At 35.4% G+C, this 21,012-nt stretch overlaps 1 protein-coding gene across 2 annotated transcripts; it reads left to right on the top strand.

The window, feature by feature from the left end:
• The first annotated feature begins 610 nt into the window (after window positions 1–610).
• On the top strand, window positions 611–16,983 carry LOC149210277 (endonuclease 2-like). Of its 2 annotated transcripts, XM_089394393.1 has the most exons (9): window positions 613–1,058; window positions 7,798–7,972; window positions 8,191–8,298; window positions 8,444–8,499; window positions 8,691–8,774; window positions 14,883–14,975; window positions 15,156–15,223; window positions 16,406–16,479; window positions 16,566–16,983. In XM_089394393.1, the coding sequence occupies exons 1-9, from the start codon at window positions 933–935 to the stop codon at window positions 16,673–16,675; spliced, it is 894 nt and encodes a 297-aa protein (XP_089250519.1). In that variant the 5' UTR covers window positions 613–932; the 3' UTR covers window positions 16,676–16,983. The 2 variants fall into 2 exon arrangements, with proteins under 2 accessions (XP_089250520.1, XP_089250519.1); XM_089394394.1 differs by lacking the exon at window positions 8,191–8,298 and having other exon boundaries at window positions 611–1,058.
• Window positions 16,984–21,012: the final 4,029 nt, after the last annotated feature.

Genomic DNA, 21,012 nt, shown 5'->3' on the forward strand with positions numbered 1-21,012 from the left:
TAAAAATCAATGTTGATAAAATCACTGATTTTTTTCGGCAACGTCTTGAGAAATTGCGAATTTAGGAGTTTTTTCGCTAAAAAAATCACGATTTTTTCTAATTTTTTTTACGGATTTTTCTTAATTGTCCTGTTTTTGAAAACAAAAAATATTTTATATTTTTTAATATAGGCTGCACTTTACCGTTTTTTCACCAATATTACCCCAAAAAAAAATTGTTTTCTGGACTCTTCCCCATTTTTTCGACCAATACCAAATTTTTAATTAATACCAATAGTTTCGGCACTGATAGAAATCAGTTTACTTTTATTTTCCCAACACTGATACCAATGGTTTCAACACTGATAAAAATCAGTTCACATTTATTTTTTCCAACTCTGATAAAAATCAGCTCACTTGTAGTTTGAACAAGACCTCATAAGTTAGCTATTTCTCCGTGTTGCTGTCATCAAATTCGAATCCATACGCCAACAAACACAATTACACCAGTGTGAATGTGAAACAAATTCGGCCGTTTCCAATGTCTTAAGTCAAAAGCAACTTTGAAAATTTTGAAAAGTGAGATTTGAATGGACAAGCATTTAAACCAAACCAGTACATAAAGAATGATGCAGAAACTGAAAGTGGGCTTCCAAGTATCTGCATTGTGAATCCTTTCATCCTAATTGGTTGGATTATAATATGGTGTTACTATCAACTTTGCAGGAGCCTAGTTTAGAGTGAAGAAAAATGTTCCCAATTTTTTGAGACGTTCCCGCCGCTTTTGCGGGAACAGAGCATCCATTATATTCTATTCGATTATTCTCTTCTCAAATTACAGAGGCTACGGGCATTCGAAGTAATCTCCACGGGCCAGGGTCTCTCTGCTTCGGCGTCTGAACTACTCGTAACATTTGCATACTGCCATTTGTTACTGAAACACGAAAAAAGAAATGAGGAATTACGGTCGTAATTTGAGCTCTGTGTTGCTTGCAAGCGTGATGATTTATTTGGGCATGGTCCCTGCTTCGGAGTCTTGGGGAATAGAAGGGCATTATGCGACTTGCAAGATAGCTCAGGTGAGGTTTTCCTCACATTGCTTGTTGCTGCAGATTGACTAGAGGATAATATCGCTGAAGAATTAGAGTAATTTTTCGCTTGTACTCTCTCGTTTGTACTCTCTTGTAGATTTGAACAAATTTGACTTAGTTCCAGATAATTTGTCAATCTTTCAAATAGCTTTTGGGATCCATGGCATTCAGGATAGTTATATATCTAAGTTTTGAAGTGGTTTATCTTCAAGTTAATATTACCAAAGTACAACATTCTTAATCTAAAAAGTTTTTATTGAATTTGAACCTCTAAGATCTCAATGATCTCAGTCTTTAGACTTGATTCTGGTCTGTGCAAATTGAATTTTTTTTTGCAGAGAAAAAAACCGACCTAGATTGCAAATTGATATAACGTGAATAAGTTAAATCTGTTCAATCTGTTCAGTGCAAATCGATCAACCACTGGTTTATCAACTGCCCTAGTTTATCTGTTATAAGTTTTGAAAGATTTTTAAGTATATTTTCTATGTTTTACTGGATTTTTTAAAGTGCTGAATCATATGTACAGTAAAAAAAACCATTTTAAATAATAAAAATCAAGATTTAGAAAAAAAAATTCTCCAATTTTAATTAAAAACTCCAAAACTTACACAATAAATATAAATGTATGAGCATACCTTTTCAGTGAACTGCTAAGATTTTGATAAATATTCAGTAGAAATTTTGAGAAATTTAGATTATAAATATCAAAGTTTTAAGATTTTAAGTGTTATATATTTTTGATAATGCTGAATTTATTTTTACCATAAAAAAATTATTTTAACATTTTTATGATTAAAATTTTTGAAAAAAAAAATGTATTTTTAAATTTCTTTATGTTTTCCGATAAAAACACGTATGCAAATCCGGAAGGAATACAATATATGCATATTTGTAAATTTTAACCGTCACATCGGCTTTGCCGCAGTGAATTCTTTATCCTACAAACAAGTCTTTTATACCAATTTGATGCGACACATAACAATCTTAAAATAATTTATTATTATAATAATAATTTTCACTCGGTTTTCATAAAGGAAAAAAAATGCAGAGTAACTAAGTGCATCCATTTTACAATTAATTAATTTTAATGTTAATAAAAAAATCACTACCTCTATAAACGACTTCATTAAATGTGCATATAAATACTTCATAATCGCCTGAATGCTGCAAGGTGAACTCATAAATCCACGGAGCGCATATGGACTTGAAACACAATTTTTTTTCAAAAGAATTTATGTATATTGAGCACTGTAGGTTTGTATGCTATATATACACAACTAGGACAAGTCTACCAATTTATGTATATTGAGCACTGTATCCTTGTAGGCTATATACACAATTAGGACCAATCCACCTGTCCTGCTCAGTCAGGTCAGGTTATCACAACCCAGAGCGAGAGGAGTTATCTATCTCAACCCGGTTCAGCCGGCCTCTTCTATCTTAAAAGAATTATCTTTTATGTTCAGGGATAGGTTTTAAATGTCTTCAGTCCAAATGTCCTGCCTTTTCTTTCCTCCTTTAAACTCATAAGCTCATCGTGTGAATCTTTATGGAATGATCTATGTAAACTCACGTTAGAAGTACTTTGATAGGGTGGATTTGGGAGAAACAATGATAAGTAATCCTAGCAGGCAAGTTCTAAATTCTAAAGGTTTTAAATTTTATCTATAAAAATGTTTTTTCCTCGTTAGATTTAGATTTTGGATTTTGAAGTGTTACAAAATATTTAGATATACTTAGTAGCATTTTTTATGGACTTTTGGCCTTTAAGAATGGTGGGAAATGAATTTTCTATAAAGTGTTTGCTATTCACTAAAATAGGTTAGAATTTTTCCTCCTATATTTGACAACCAATAGCCCTTGTGAGTCATCATTAGATGATGATTATGCCATGTGCCTCTGCCATTTACATCAGCCATGTGCTTCTCACCCATGTGATATTAACACTTGGACGCTGATGTGCTTCACACAGAAGGGTTGTCATTCAAAAGGTATTTTGATTATTTTGCAATCAATTTGACAATTACTTATACTAGTTTGTTTTTGGGCATTTAGTATGGATTATGGGGTGCATCGAAAGTTTGACAAACCTTCTATTTTTGTTCTCTCACCTCACTAAGGGGGTTAATCTTTTACCCTAGTCTAGTGGGATCTCCCTTAAGGCCCGTTCGGTTATAGGAGAGGCACTACCTAGGAAACATGACTAAGATAGAGTGTTCCATCTTCCTTATTCCATGCTTAACACCGTCAGTCCTACATTACAAGCCCTATGTTTCATCTCCATTCTTCGGGTACAATTTGTCATTGGTTCTTGGGGATTTGGCATTCATATGTTCACATATCTTGAGTAGGGCCTGAAAACTTTGCCTTGGGAGGTTGATGCAACTAAAAGAAAAGGAAAAAGCATATCATGGCCACAACAAAACAAATAAATTAAAATTAAAATGCAAAAGATGGTCAAGACATAAGAATTAGCACATGGGGAAAAGCCTAGCATGAACTCTAGTCTCTACTTATCTCATATGGTCATTACCCAGTTCATGAGCACATGATGCTCCATTACATCAAAGAAGGAACACTTGCATGTCCTAAACCCAATGAGTGATAATTAAAGGGGTAATCAAACTACTACATCATACAAAGCAAGCTCTAACCCTTGAGCTATAAGCAGTAATATAAGGAATAATCAAGAAGAAGTAAAAGGGGCACAAAAGGGGTGGAAAAACCAAGGCCAAGATGGTAACGTATGCTCCCTCCTCACATATATACACTCAGGATGTGGACACCCGATCAGTCGGTCTCTTTGACCATGACACTTGGGTATGAAGTCTTCTCCCCTCCATTCTTCGGGTACAATTTGTCATTGGTTCTTGGGGATTTGGCATTCATGTGTTCACATATCTTGAGTAGGGCCCGAAAACTTTGCCTTGGGAGGTTGATGCAACTAAAAGAAAAGGAAAAAGCATATCATGGCCACAACAGAAAAAATAAATTAAAATTAAAATGCAAAAGATGGTCAGGACATGGGAAAAAATCTAGCATGAACTCTAGTCTCTACCTATCTGATATGGTCATTACCCAGTTCATGAGCACATGATGCTCCATTACATCAAAGAAGGAACACTTGCATGTCCTAAACCCAATGAGTGATAATTAAAGGGGTAATCAAACTACTACATCATACAAAGCAAGCTCTAACCCTTGAGCTATAAGTGGTAATATAAGGAATAATCAAGAAGAAGTAAAATGCGCACAAAAGGGGTGGAAAAACCAAGGCCAAGACCGTAATTCATGCATCAACGTATGCTCCCTCTTCACATATATACACTCAGGATGTGGACACCCCCATCAGTCGGTCTCTTTGACCATGGCACTTGGCTATGAAGTCTTCTCCCCTCCATTTTCCACATTATTCACTAACACCTATCAATTGAAGGGTGGACCTGAGAATTGTTATTTCCCCATGGGGGCTGGAAGCACCTAATAGGGTTAACCTTTAGCCACTCCTAACTAGGGAGAAAACACCTTTGCGAGATCATGGCCCTGATTTTGAAAACGGATCCTTATTTGAAGAATTAAATTGACCTTAACATTCAAGTTTTGTTCACTTAGATGCATTATTGATCTTGGTCCCTAATGATTGGTTGTTTTCACTAGAATCCATGTTGTTCTTGTGAGGTGGTTCAACAGTCCAAGCCTTTGGTACCTACTCCATAGGTACCCAAGGCCTTCAAAGGAGTACATTGGCCCAAACAAGTGAAGCCTTGAGCGTCTAGAGCCTCCTAGTATCACTATCAAATGACACATGTCCCAGAGCACCTTTAGGACCCAAGATGTTGGTTGACTTTGACCGAGATTTAAGGATTGTTCAGGATGACACCACAGGACCCAACATTGCCCCAGTCTAGCCTTGACAAAACTTGATGGGCAAGAGCTAATTTAGAGACCAGATGAGGATGGTCTCACACTGAGAGGCTAGGGAGGGCTTGTTGCACTAGAGAAATCCCTAACTCTTGAGAGAATGAGGCATTGTTTGACAAATGGAGAACCATGATGACCACTTTATGACACCCCAAATGGATCTTGGGACCCCACAAGAGGTATTGAGGTGAATTTGAGCGTAAACCCTCAAATCTTTGACTTTACAAGCATATGCACCTTCTTGACACCTCATCACCCTTGGATATGGCATTTGGAGTACTTATATTGGATAATGTCAACATTTTGGAGGCTACGACTCACATGTGTGGGCAAATTTAGGCCTATTTTGATAAAGCTAATGGGTTGGCTTGTAACCTAAGCACATTTAACAATCTAACTTGTTATTAGGGGCTTTGTAAATTAAAATTGGATGACCTAATCCTCGTATAAATAGAGGATAGGTCAATCTCATTGTTCATCATCACTTGTGGCATTTTCAGCCCTCTTAGAGAGTTTCAGCCTAGTTTGTATCTTGTGGAGATGTGAATCTATGTTGTATTTTGTTATTGGATCTACTTCTTTGGTTTTGGAAATGTCATTTTGGAGCAATAAAGACTTGTTCATGCATTATTTCTTGTAAGTGTACCTTGGATTTGATAAATCTTTGCATTTTTGTGTCTAATGTATAGAATGGCTAATTATCTAGGGTTTCTATTGTGCTAGTTATTGTTGAAAATCATTCTTTGGAATTCTAGATAATAGTATTGAATGCATTACTCACTTATAGAATGTGAATGGCAATCCCATTGGTGAATCTTTCAACTAGCTCTCCCAATTGACTTTGTTGATGCTCCCTCACAAAAGTGGTAGCTAGGGTTTTGAAATATAGGGGTTCACTATTCTCTTACTCCGTGCGAAGATTTAGCAAAATTTTCACTTCCATAGACTCCATCACGTAAGGATAAGGCACTGGCCATGGTCACTTTCTTGGTCATCCCCAAAACTTACAGTAAAATCTCTTCTTCTCATCGGAAGTATAATTTTGAGACCCTTCAAGGATAAGCTGCTAACTAGGGTTAGCACACAAATCTCAACTAGGTTTGAAGTCGTTGACCCTTGGGAAGATTCAACACTTGAAGGGAAGGTGATTGCCTCAAGCTCAACTCCTTTTAGTGGCTAATCATCCATATTAGGGATAAAATATTTTTCTCTAGGTAGATTTTGTCCTTAAAAAGCCCTAGTTTGCCCTAGGCTTCAACTTGGGCTTATTGAAGGTTTCTTGTTCAATAGGTTGAAGGTATACATTATTTGAAAGCCTTTTCTTGACCTTGTGATCCTAGATTGATCCATTTACCTTGCTATTTCTCAAGCCCTAGGTCACGTTGTGCTCTAGCTAGGTCTACTAGAGGATGAGCATTGTAGTTTTGTGCTAGCTGAGCCCCGTTCTGAGGTGGAGTCATTCTTCCTCAAGCCTATTTTGTCACATTGTTCTCGGTACTTGATCGATCATTTAGGTAACCTACTAAAGTGAAGCCTCCCTAGTGGTGAAAGCCCACAAAAGAACAAGAAGTAGTGGCTATGGTGACAATGGGCCACACCTCATACTGTTGTCCCTTAGTCTAGTTCTTGCCTTGTGAATTCCTCTCACAAGACTTGCTAAATTTTGGAGCAATAATACCAATTCATTAATTATCAGTAACCTAATTCTTTGTTTTAGAAAAATAATGTGTTTAATAAAACCCTAATTCACTGGTTGGAAAATGAAATAGCCAAAGGCCTTCACCACCATCACATAAATAGCTAAGGCAGGTGGCCAACCTTGTTGAATTTACCAAAAGCTTCACATCCATCGACTTACCATTGTTAATCGATAAGTAGGGTGAAATCTATAACAAGAAAGTCTCCATTGCTCTTAAAAAAATGTTGTCCAAAACCCAAAGCCTTTAGCATGCATAGAATTAAGTACCAATTATCTCATTCGTAGACTGTTACAAATTCAATCTTAATAAGGTGATGTGGAGGATGAGACCTCTTGCCCACATTGTTATAACACTATTCAAAATGAATTGCCCTCTTATGAAGCCCATTGGCTCTACGCAATGATCTTAAGCAAGAAATGCAGGTTACTCATGCCTAAAGCTCTGGTCAGGACGCTATAAGAGACATTTAATAAGAATAACCAATCTTCAGTTCATACTAAATCAGGGTCTCCAAACTTAGACATGCAGTTGATTTTCTTTTATTTATATACATTTGTAATGATTGCTTTTAATAATTTCTTATATACCTGAAGCAAATCTGATCCAACAAAGTCTCATGTGATTTTATAGAATTTGCATTAAAAACCATTCAATCTCGTCCACCTATCCTGGACCGTTTCCATGAGAGCAACTGCCAGTTGTATTCTCTTCTCCTCTTCAAAGAGGAATGCCAATTTATCCAGGTTCAACAATTACTCGAACATTCTTTCCTCTACCTCAAAAAGTCTCTTAGACAACTTTATATGGTCACCCTACATCGCTTCATGAGGGCCTGAGACTGGAAAACCATTCTCTGATGGACGATTCCTCCTCAATATCCTCTTTCTTGGTAAGCTGTCAATTGACCATCTTCACCGCATCGGCTTTTTCAGAAGTTTCCTAAGCATCTAAGGCCTTGAAAAGGTCCTTCGTTAGCTCCGCGAACCTGAGGAATTGCAGCATATATATATATATATATATAATCCGTTTGTTTATTTGTTGTCATGTTTTATAAATTGGTTGGTATCTGTTTCTTACAATTGCTGTTTTATGAACAAGTACAGCCACTTCTTACTGAAGAAGCATCAGCGGCAGTGAATGAACTGCTCCCTGACTATGCAAAAGGTGATCTTGCTTCTCTTTGTTCATGGGCTGATCAAGTGCGGTTCAGATATGGCTGGTCACGTCCATTGCATTTCATTGACACGCCAGATAACAAGTGTACCTATATCTATTCTAGTAAGTTCCATTGTCCGGGACACACACCATTCTCACATTTAGCTATTTTAATTTGGGATTTTGCCTCTATTTTTCGTCAAATAGTCTCATATTGCTCATTGATCTTGTACTTAAGCCTTATATTTGTTAGTATGTGAAGTTTCCCTCATAAGATGGGTATCCTTGAATTAAAGCAGCCTTATCAGAGCATTTTGGATTTTCTGTTTGTTTGCAAACAGGGGACTGCCATAATGCCGAAGGAAAAGAAGGCATGTGTGTTGATGGTGCCATAAAAAATTACACTTCTGAGCTTGGAAATTATGGTGGCAGAGCCACTGGTGTAAATTGTATGATTTTTTTCAATTGCCATCCTGTTACAATGAGTTTTCTATCTGTATTGTGTTCCTTACTATTTTTCTTTCATTATAAATTATATTTAAATGCTGTCTTATTTTGCAAATGGATGCTAATGCACAGTGATATAACTTGCAGATAATTTAACAGAAGCTTTATTGTTCCTCTCTCATTTTATGGGAGATATCCATCAGGTCCTATACTGTTTATCTATAAATTTTCCATATAAAAAAATTATATACATGTGGTCGCTGCGTGAAAATTCAGGAAAGATAAATTGATATGTATAAGGAGAAACTTGTTTTTTTCTCATTTTGTTATTACTTGAAAAGGTCTTGGCGGTATTGGAAACTTATTCATTGATACCGATGAATGAAAAATGCAGCCTTTACATGTGGGTTTCACTACAGATGAAGGTGGAAATACAATAAAATTACACTGGTATGGGCAACAGAGCAATTTGCATCATGTAAGTAAATACAATTTCTGCTTGATTAAGAATTACGGTGCTTTTTTTCATCCACTCTTAGAAGCACATCATTGATTGAGGGAATTCACAAAGCAAGTAAATGGTCTTAGAAGATCGACTGTAGACTTTATAATGAAAATAATTCAATAAACTGCCTTGTCCATTTTGTGTCTTGCATCATTTCATAAAAATGCGGTCTTTTCTTACCCATGTTTATGTCATATATTCATATTAAATATTCTTCCATTTAGCGCTTTTCCTTCGGCAACTTTAAACATTGGTTAGACTCCTAAAAACTTTTAGCCCATATAGCCGATTTGGTGTTTACCAGATTTTAACTACCAGTGGCTAAGAGTTTACACTTACCAGATCTTCCCAAGATCTATACAGAGAGACGGGTGAACCATTCAATATTTTCCCTAGATCTAGATTCTTTTAGCCATTGATAGGTTGAGAGGCCGGGAAAGTGGCTTGCATACCTTTACCTTTGAAGGCTGATATAGATCCTTGCTGACGTAGCTGCTGGGAATCTTGCTCCAGCTTCTAGAAATCTTGTCCTAGCTGCCTTCACGTGCATCCTGCACACACCACAAACAAAGAACCCAAATCTGCTCTCCTACCAGGCATCCATTAGCGTATTTACTAGATCTGATGTTAGACTTTCCAAGTAAATCCAAATCCAACCAAATGCATTTAAATGATCATAAGAATTGAAGGAAATATACTGAAATTCACATTGAAGAAAATAGAATGCTTATAGCACTTTACCTTGGATGCAAACACTTCCTTCCGACACCTTGATCTTGACCCCTCTTTGGCTGATAGTTCAAAGTCAGGCTCACTTGGACATGCAAAGAGGCTTCCCCTGAGAATATTACCAACATCTACCTGCAATATCTCTTTTTTGTCTCCCCTTCTAATCTAGGAATCTAATTCTCTTATAGGCTTCTCAAGGATATGGGAGGACATATTTGGACACCTAGAGCCAAGAGAAGTTAGTTTAAGGCACCAATTATTAGACCCTTTACAAGTCATCACCCTGCAGGTCGAATTGATCACCTTGAAAACAGTTTTTTCTAGAAGATTGACCTTTCATTGCTCTGTTGTGGAGCATCTGGAGCGATGGAGGGGGCTTAATCTTCTTTGCACACTGCTGTAGAGCGATGTGTGGCTATCTTGCAATTAAGTTGGAGCAATGAAGCACTGAATATAGCTCCCCCAGGGTTTAGAGAAGGGTATCTCAGCCTTCCAACTAAGGCAAGTTGGATTAGGGTTTCTCCTCCATCCTAAGAGTGTCAAATAAGGTTATAACATTTGGCCCATTGGTGAACTACTGAAAAATTTGCAACCCAAAAGTATAAATTGTCTTGCATGCAAAACCATTTTTCTGTGACTTAACAGAAAAACACTACCCTAAACTTGTACATTCACCATGTTTTTCACATCCACACTGGCTATCCATGATTTTTCAAATGATTAGTCTGCCAATTAGGTACAAATTGTTACTCATGAAACTAGAATATGGTTGGCCGAAATCAAGGGTCCTGTCTAGACTCTATAAAATGCACAAAAACTATTGATTTCAAACAAAGAGTTTACCAATTAATATGTAGTGGTGGAATCCTTTCAGCCAGAAGCATACACATAGATGGTGCTTGCAATAAATAAGATATACTTTTTACTTGGCATTTATGCATCCTGTGCCACATAAATTTCAACTCCTTGCCATTGCCAGAGTGCCATTATATTGCTTTAACCTTCCACTGTGTGTCTATTTTCTTCACAATGCTCAGACTTCTTTCTAGTTGCTCATCAACCTTTACTGAAGTATCACTGATGAATAGCTTCTATATTCCTACCCTTCTAATTCTAAATACAGAGTCTTCTTACCTAGATAAATTACTGTCTAGAGTTTGAAAGAGATTGCTGCAGTAACGGTAAAACTAAATTTCTTGTCCAAGAGTAAATACATTCTAGTGTAGAGGAATTAATGGTTTGGTTAGTAGTGGAATTCATTGTACTACTAATATGTAGAGGAATTCATTGTCCACTTACATATTTGGAATCATTCTTCTTATATAAATAAGTTCAATCATTGAACTAATAACAGGTTCCCCACAGAAACCATTGTTCCTTAATAATCTATAGACCGCGTCTACTAATTCTTACATTTACGTTTATAAAAAGAATGAATTCTTGCCTTTATGTTTATAAAAAGAATCCCTTGCAAACCATGTTCGTTTTCACTCGGGCAATTACGTTTTGTTTTTGGTTTATTTTTCATCGAGGTCGAAACGGAGAAACTTTTTATGTTAATTAAAAAAGATGTTGTAGCAGAGCTAAATAGCATAAGTACACTGTTCTTGAAAGTTTCAGATAGACAGCATCATATTCCTTGTCCAAAAGTCCCATTTTACAAAAGACGGCTAAAAAAACATTTCCAACATTTTATAAGAACTTCCTAGTATCAGTAAAACCTTGAAATACAAAAAAATGCTAAAAGATGTTACAGCTGCCACCTCCTTTCATTCCTTGTGCCTTGTGCAGAGTGCACTGGTTCCAAATCCCCTATTTACATGGCTTTAAAGAGTGGTTGAATAGTGTCTTCTTCCTTGATCAAACCATGCTATTTTGAGTCTGAATTCGTGTGGTTAGAAGCACTTGAAATTGCATCCTGACTTTGCTGCGTTTCATCGAAAGTTATTTTCGGCTTCCAACTGTGCAACCTTCTGATTCAAATAGGCTAGGATCCCCATAATATATTCATTCTGTGAAGTGATTTGGTGATCATGATTCTGAATTTTCACTGTAATTTTGCCAAGGGCATCCTTGTTATCCTTGATTAATCCTTGTGCACCTGAACAACTTGCATTACTTCTTGATGATCCATAACAGACTCAAGAAGGGCACACAAACAAACAAAGGAGAAGTCGAAGTAAGACTGAGCACACAAAAATCTAAACCACATTCTACCAGAGTATGCCCCAGCGAATTCAAGTCTCCCAACCTAGAGTGAGCCTGAGCTTGAAAGAAAGCCCAAGGACAAAGAGCAAAAGGATTCCAACAGGAGTCCTACAAACCATAATGAACACCTGAAAATCCAGAGTATCAGGTGCAAGCTTCAGAGGTGATGATTGATGCTATGCAATTTGTTTCACTAGTATCAATTGTACTTCTACATTTTTACCCTTGTGAGCATCATTTAATGTAATGAGTATTATGTGAACTATTCAAAATCATAAGAAATTTGGTCAGTTGAGATTAATTCTCATGAATATGGTCATAGTTTAATGACTTACTCTACTTAGTTAATCCCGAAAATGATGTCTAATATGGTGCACTACAAAAACCCCTCAATTAATTGTATTCTCAACTGTGTTGCGGGGGAGCGCCCCCCCCCCTCTCGCTCCCGCTCCCGATCCGCGCTCCGGGCGGGAGCGGGTCAGGAGCGCGCTCCCGATTTCGGGAGCGCGCTCCCTAAAAAAAATTTCGCTCCCTGACTTTTCGGGAGCGTTTTCGGGAGCGTTTTGCGTTTTTTGCATTTTTTTTTTTTGTAGTAATGTTCGAAATGCAATTTTTTTTGAAAGAAACAAATAGTTTTTGAGTGGGGCAACTTAATGATCAAGTCTAGGCCCTACTATTGATATGTTATTCATGGTAATGTTAAATTCTTAAAGTAAAAGTGACATTTTCTTTAATTTTCATTTTCATCCTTTTACTTAAATTTTTAACATTACCATGAAATGACTCAGGATGTTTGAGAGTGGTTTCGTCCTCATTGGATTTCATATGGAGAAAGTAGAATTTTAGATTTCATTCAAAATCCAGCAGACTTATCAGTTTTTCAGGATTTCAGGATTGGGGGATTGCAATGTTTCCATTGAATTTTGTCATGTATTAGGGTATGGAACTCATATTTAATCAAGAGTACCAATCCCTCTATGTACCTTGATTTTAGTGACATTGGTTGTCGAACTCCTCTATCATGACCCTTCTAAAAATGTACGCATCACTCAAAGAAAATCTTGACTTGACATGCTATGCTTTTTCTATCTTATGTTAATGCTTAGAGGGTGATATTAATGACAAAGATCCCTATACAGATACAAAGGTAATGACAAAGATACCTCTGGATATTAATGCTTGGAGGGTGATATTAATGACAAAGATCCTGATTTTGCAACAAGACTAAAAAATTAGACATTTCTCGTGGTGGCAAGAGGCCCAAGCATAAGAAATAGATAATAGATTTACTTCTCTTCTCTAGTTTCTAGTAGCTTTTATAACTATTGACTCTTTCATATTTATTATGATATTTTTTTAAACAATATATGACAATTTAAGTTTGAAGTTGGCAATTATAACTCATTAGTAATGAATTATGAATATGATGCTTCATGAAAGTTGAAAGTTGTTTCATTTCGTTTCATTTTATAACATTTCATTTCATGTTAGATATTATTTGTTGTAATGGTTACACTTAGCTTACAAGTACAACTTTGGTGATCAATGATGATAAATGTTATATATTGAATTTTGAAAGCTTGAAACTTTAAGATTGATGAATCATGAGACTCAATATGTTGTATGTTACTATGTTACTAACTTGCGGACGTGGTTGATGAAGATTATAACTTCTAGATGATTGTTGTTATATGGTTCAATCTATGCTTTTTTATGTTTTTTATATCTAATTCATCATTTTACATGTTTTTGTTGACATATATGTATCAAAAATATAAAAAATATATATATTTTTAAAAAATCGCTCCGGGATTCGCTCCCAAACCGGGAGCTTCTGAAAATGGTCGCTCCCGCTCCCGCTTCCGCTCCTGCTCCCCGCTTCCGCTCCCGCTCCCAAGTAACATTGATTCTCAATAGTGAGCAAATATGGAACAAATATAGTAAAAAAGAAAGATGGCAAGAATAATGGTGGGAGAATGAAACAGGGTGTTTGCTGGAATCATTGAATCTCATCATTCAATTTCAGGAGTGATGTAGAAGCACATAGCATGTAGCTTCTTCGGCCACTTTCCTCTTCCCAAAATCCGCAGAGATAGCCTAAACAGGAGTCGTCATTCTTTAAGGACATGCTTATTTTATTGCTCGTCAACTCCCTACTCGTGTTTTTATAGGGTTATGATCTCCTTGCAAATGTGTAATCTGTTGCCCCCTGGACACTTTATCATAATAGTTTGCAGTCAAAGTCATTGGAGCATATATGCAGATCTAGTTGGAATTCTGCATTCTGTATGAATGGCCATTGCCAACTTCTAAAGTCTTATGTTTTGCCGCATAGGAATCACAACACTGTTGCATACAACTCTACAAAAGCCCTAAAACCTTGAGACGCACAAGGAGAAAGAGAACTTAGATGTTCATTAAGGGACCTCAGTCTCGTGCATATCCATTAGGTTGCATATTAAGTGTGCCCTTTTTCTCTACCTCGCCTCCATTAGGTTTCATTTTCGAAAATTTTGATGTGTGGTTACAGTAAACTAAGCAGTATATTTATATTGTCCCTCAGGTTCCTAATGCCACTTTATTGTTGTTGGCATTTCCCTTCATTTTGCTTTAGATTCTACTATGTTTTCCTTCAAATTTATCGTTTTACTATTACCCGCAATGAATAAGTTTGTATTGAAGGTTTAATGCGTGACAAGATCTACTTTATATAACTGGTGGGCTGTGCTGATTTTTGCTTATTTTTACCAGTCAAGAAAAATTCTCTTGCTAGCTATAAAATTCAGCCTGTGATGTATCTTAAAAAAATGATTTCCTTTGCTAATAACATTACTGAGTCTGAACATTTAAATACAAGTAGCAGGAAACTTATGGTTGGGACTGCTGAGTTGGCCTATTCCCAGCATAGTTTAAAACAATATCAGTGTCATGCTCAAATAATACTTCCGGTGATTGGAAAATGTAACAAGAGCAAATGTGTTTCTTGAACATTGTGTCAAAGAATATTTTCCTTTAACGGTCAACTATTTATGATGTCAGGATAATTACGGCAACCGGTGAAAAAATGTGTTCATCTTCAAAATGTAATTGACCTCGAGTTACATTTTGATTTAGTTGATCTTGTGCCTTTATAACTGTCAACAGGTATGGGATAGTCTGATCATTGAGACAGCCATGAAAGATTATTATGATAATGACCTTGAGGAAATGATAGCAGCGATTCAGAAAAATGTTACCGTATGTGTCCCACTCTTTCTCATTTGAAAAATGTACTTAACTGGTAGATTATTCATTTATTTTCTTGTCATAAATAGCCTTTGGAAATTTTTGCTCTTGCAATAGTAAAAACGTCGTAGTTTACACCTATAGATTGTGAATGTCATCAAGGATAAAATTTATGTCTAATTTCAAAAACAGGGCAACTGGTCTGATGAAGTACCTACCTGGGAGAATTGCAGCACGGATGTACTTGCTTGCCCCAAACCGTAAGTGTCAAAAATTTCGAAAGTGTATCTGTAATTGCTTGATTTGTAATATTACTTTTATGGTATCTGTTGACAATCCAGCCACCTTAAAGTTCTTGATGAGCTTGGTCCACTGATTCTTAGGATTGCTGCCAATATTCATTGTAAAGCAACAGTGGAACAAAGTTAACAGTTCTGAAAAACCAAAAAGCTATAATCATATTAAGCCTCTGTAAGATAGATCATATATATTTTTGCCCAAATTTATGCCTGATGGTACAGGCAGCTAGACACTCTGTCATGCGTTAGAGCTGATGTTTTTAATCACTTATGGCAAGTTCTCTGCAACAAAGGAAATAATAGGTTTTTCTTTTAGCAAACAAATGCAAGCTGTGTTGGTAAGAAAAATGAATTATGCTCCATTTGATGTGGATATGTATTTTTGATGGTGATATAGTACTATTTATAAATCCCTTGGCACACTTGGGTAAGTTAAAGATCTAATATAGGGTCATTGGTGCAAAGTTAAACATGGTCGGAAAATAATTGATCTTATCCAATGGTAAGCATATACAACCCGGCATTTACTGTTTATTGGTAGGTTAGTTATTTGTTATCTTTTTTGGGTACCAAGTGGTGCAGTCATCTGATTCCAATCACATCCCTCCAACAAGTTTGTTATAAATATAAATAATTAATAATTAGTATACTGAAAACCATATATCTAAAAACATGACCATTCATAAAAAAACAACTGTACCTCATTTCTAATTACATCATCTCATATTTCTTGTACATTGAATATTTCTTATATAAATATATTACTCGTATAATGGACATTGTTATATTTGGCCGTATATATGAACCTTGTCAGTTACATAGTTAGAAACATAAAATTTCGACTTTGAACTGACAAAGCTCAGAGATCAAACCACAAGAATACTAATGGAGGTTTTAAAACTGTGTATTCACCATAAAAAGTGAGAATGAACTGTCACTAAGCACAGAGAGAGAACTACATAAGGTTGTCTGAAAGTTACATAATAAATCAGCACACATTCACAACAAGAACAGAATTTTATCGCCAGATGCAATCTCATAGCTGCATGCACGCAATGGTCTGTGAAAACTGATATCAATGGTTTCATATATTTAGGTAATTTTTTGATCATCTGATTTTAGAATTCGTCTTGATGGTATCAGGTATGCTGATGAAAGTATCAGTCTGGCTTGCAATTGGGCTTACAAAGACGCTGATGAAGACAGTGTTTTAAAAGGTATATTCATCAATTTCACATCATGCACTTCATCGTACTTCCTCTAATTTTTTGGGCCATGAATGCCAAAGTCCCTTCTTTTGCAGATGACTATTTCTCCTCTCGATTGCCCATTGTCGAGACTCAGCTTGCAAAAGGAGGTGTAGGGTTGGCTGCAACACTCAACCGCATATTCAATTCAACAGGAAGCTATTAGCATCATTACTGTGATTTCATCATAGCAATTTGATTGCTCTATGTATCGATAAATCAAATGTCGTTGAATAAATAGGCATTGGTATGAATGATTTATCTATCACAAAAACATATTGTAAATTCGTTAATGTTTCTTTGAATTTCAAGCTGAGGTTCTTTTTTTTTAATTCCTCCCGTCTTTGTATGGGCTTTCCATAGATCCTTAAACAATCGAATGGAATTAAAATTCCTCCCGATTTTGTGTGGGATTTCCATGGTCTTTGAACCATCAACGGAATTAAAGGAACATTTCTAAGTTCCTTCAATCTTTGCCTCCCTTATATTCAATAAAATGGAATTAAAAGAATGTATATTAATATGGCATCGGCTCATGCTGTATGAGGAAAAATCGCTTAGTGTAATTATAAAAATTCTGGCATGATTTTGAGAAAATTCAATTGGAATTTTGAAAATATAGGTTATAACGGTGAAGCTTCAGGATTTTGAGTGCCCCATAGTTCTTGATGTTGCTGAATCTATTTCAGCCATAAAAAACCATTTAAACACTCTGATATGCAGATTTTTTGAAGAATTTCTCCTCACATTCAGACCATAAATTTGCAATCCCTACGGAAGTGTTGTTTTTTTAGAAAATTGTCATAGTAGTAAAAATATGCAAAGTTGAATACATTATGGAGTAGTCTAAGTGCAACATTTTGGAGTTTCCGGCCTATTTCTGACTGAATCTAGTGGAAAAATGAAGTTTCCAATCGATTTCTGACCGGAAGCTTCATTTGTGTTGTTTAAACTAGATTTTTTTTTTATTACATATATAGATTCAACACCATCAAAAACTCCTAAAACATTTCGATTATGAAAATTCACAGTGATTTTAATAAATCTTGGTCAATTATAGACAAATTAAATAAAATAAATAAATAAATAAAAAACTTTCCAAAAACATGACACTTCAACCCTACCTAATACATTAGGTTACAAATGTCATGTGTTCTTAAACCATGTTATAAGCAAACTTTTAGGTTAATAAAAGTGAAAAACAATTTGTTTTCGGCCATATGCTAATTTTCAAGTCTTATTGTATTAGGTTACAAATGTCGTGTGTTCTTAAACCGTGTTATAAGCAAACTTTTATGTTAAACAAAGCGAAAAACGATTTGTTTTCGGCCATATGCTAATTTTCAGGTCTTTATTGCCACTACTTAATAGGGCGTCACTCCAAAAGTTAATCTTGGAGGCAATATTAGTTAATCTTGGAGTCAATATTATAGGCTTCTTGAATCTTGTCTCAGTTGGATTCCATGAATTACTTATTCCAAAAAATAATACACAAAATTTGAATAACGCACTTCGTGAATTACTTAAAAAAATACAAAACTTGAATTACACTCTTTCCTTGTGAAACACAAACGGTCAGTTTGAAATTCTCTTAATTCGATTCCATGGATTACTTATAATAAAACTTGAATAACATACATTTACTTTATATGAAACGCAAACCTCTTGAATTTGAAAAGCGTACATGAATATCGAAAACCATAACTAAAATATTAATGTGTAAGTTTGGGTAATAGAAGATATGTGGTATAATTCATATTAGTAAATCTACTAGAAATTCCATCTTGGAATCATCCAATAAGCAACTTAACTATGAATATGATTTTTCAATCAGGTTGGAATCTGCAAGAAGAATTAAATTTAAGGTTTTTAGATATTTTTCATAACTTTATTGAACTTCTTTAATATATTTTAGTTAGAGTTTGGTAACTGTTGTCAAAGATTTTTATTTGTTGTAACTAAATTATACATGATGGAGTTTTTATTAATCTTGAATTTTAAAATTTTAAAAATATTGTTTCATTTTATTAACTAATATCTTATTAAGTTTATTTATAAAGAAGATTTTAAAATTATGAAAAATGTAGTTTATAAATTATAGATATTGCAGATATGGGCGATAATGGGTGGAGAGGTTTATAAATATTTTGGGTTATAAAAAAAATAAAATTAATATATGTGTGTGTGAGAGAGTGTGTGTGTTTAATAAAGAATTTTCAAAAGTTTTTATCAATATCTAATGAAATCAAAGGTGTTATTTAATATTCCATGAATGTATGTTATGGTAAGAATTGACTAAGTAGAGACTCCATAGTTCCACCATATATAGAATTTAAATTATTGTACAACTTTGATGAAATTTGAAAATTTTGTTAAATTCATATATATATATATATATACACGACAAAATTTATTATTTTATTTATCATAATAGACAATATATCCACAACGCTTTGGGGCAGCTCAATTGGTGATGGTTGTGAAAATGAAGTGTTATGTGCGAGGAGGTATGAGGTTCAAATCTCCCAAACTCACTTGTCCCTGCAAAAGCAGTTGGAATCAAACACGTGTTGTAATCGGTTCAAATCTCCCAAACTCACACGTGATGTAATCGGTTCAAATCTCCCAAACTCATTTGTCCCTGCAAAAGAAGTCACGTGTTGTAATCGGTTCAAATCTCCCAAACTCACACGTGATGTAATCGGTTCAAATCTCCCAAACTCATTTGTCCCTGCAAAAGAAGTCACGTGTTGTAATCGGTTCAAATCTCCCAAACTCACACGTGATGTAATCGGTTCAAATCTCCCAAACTCATTTGTCCCTGCAAAAGAAGTCACGTGTTGTAATCGGTTCAAATCTCCCAAACTCACACGTGATGTAATCGGTTCAAATCTCCCAAACTCATTTGTCCCTGCAAAAGAAGTCACGTGTTGTAATCGGTTCAAATCTCCCAAACTCATTTGTCCCTGCAAAAGAAGTCACGTGTTGTAATCGGTTCAAATCTCCCAAACTCAAAAGAAGTCACGTGTTGTAATCGGTTCAAATCTCCCAAGCTCACACGTGATGTAATTGGTTCAAATCTCCCAAACTCATTTGTCCCTGCAAAAGAATCTCCCAAACTCACACCACACGTGATGTAATCGGTTCAAATCTCCCAAACTCTCCCAAACTCATTTGTCCCTGCAAAAGAAGTCACGTGTTGTAATCGGTTCAAATCTCCCAAACCCAAAAGAAGTCACGTGTTGTAATCGGTTCAAATCTCCCAAACTCACACGTGATGTAATCGGTTCAAATCTCCCAAACTCATTTGTCCCTGCAAAAGAATCTCCCAAACTCACACCACACGTGATGTAATCGGTTCAAATCTCCCAAACTCATTTGTCCCTGCAAAAGAATCTTCCAAACTCACACGTGATGTAATCGGTTCAAATCTCCCAAACTCATTTGTCCCTGCAAAAGAAGTCATAACTGCAAAAGAAGTCGGAATACAAGAAAAGAAAAGAAAAATAGACAACAAATCCACAAAACTACTTGTTAACTCTTTTTGACACTATTTTTCTACTTATTTTGCCTACCATATTTTACAAGCCTGCCATATTCACTATCCTATACTCCATTACTAGCATTTGGATAAGAGATCATGCTCTAAGCTAATAGGATTAAACACAAGAAAAACTCTACGTAAAGTGTACATCATTTTTATGTTTCCATGCATTCTTTTGTAAAAACAATTTAAATCCTACAATTACAAAAACAACAGTTCTATAGCCAAATATAAGATTTTGTAGCCAATTGCTAATTTTGTAGCCAAGTCGCAAGCATGATATGGCAAGTATGAGCATGACAGGGCAAGATCGTGAGAAATATAAGATTTTGTCGCCAGTTGCTAATTTTGTAGCCAAGTCGTAGATCTATGACTAAGAGCATGACATGGCAAGATTGTGAGTTGGAAGACGTGGCAAATGATAGTCTTGAGCTTTTCCACCTATTAGATTCAAACTACCCCTTTTTAGATTAGCACAAGAGTGAAGTCAAAGGCACAATCAAAGTGGTAATAGAGTTTGGCACAGTATGCAAACCAATATGTGGATCAGGATTTTGAAGATCAAGGGTGAATGCATGAAAATGGGTTACACTTTTGGACCAAATGTGGTGATGAAATTTTAAAATTTCACTCTCTTATCTAATTAAAGTCCTCAAAATTCATATAAGCATTGTGAATTTTGATTCAGAGTAAAAATATAATTTTTGGAGAATTATGTTGTTGTTCGAATCATACTTTTTGCAAAAAAAAGTAGTGTTGTATCTGCCAATTTTCCATTAAATGAAATGCCCATCCTTGCAAATTTGTACACATCTTAAGAGGTATATGTGTGTTCACGTACCATAACTTAGTCTAAAATGTGTAATTGAAAAAAAAAAATTATATATGACCATGATCTACACAAAGAGAACTAAGTTATGCATATTAAAAAATTAATTTTTTATGCAAAATTATATTTT

The sequence above is a fragment of the Pinus tabuliformis genome, chromosome 1_2 (assembly GCF_031772625.1).
Source record: "Pinus tabuliformis cultivar Carrire ecotype Pingquan chromosome 1_2, CPIR1, whole genome shotgun sequence".
In the NCBI taxonomy this organism is placed as follows: domain Eukaryota; kingdom Viridiplantae; phylum Streptophyta; class Pinopsida; order Pinales; family Pinaceae; genus Pinus; species Pinus tabuliformis.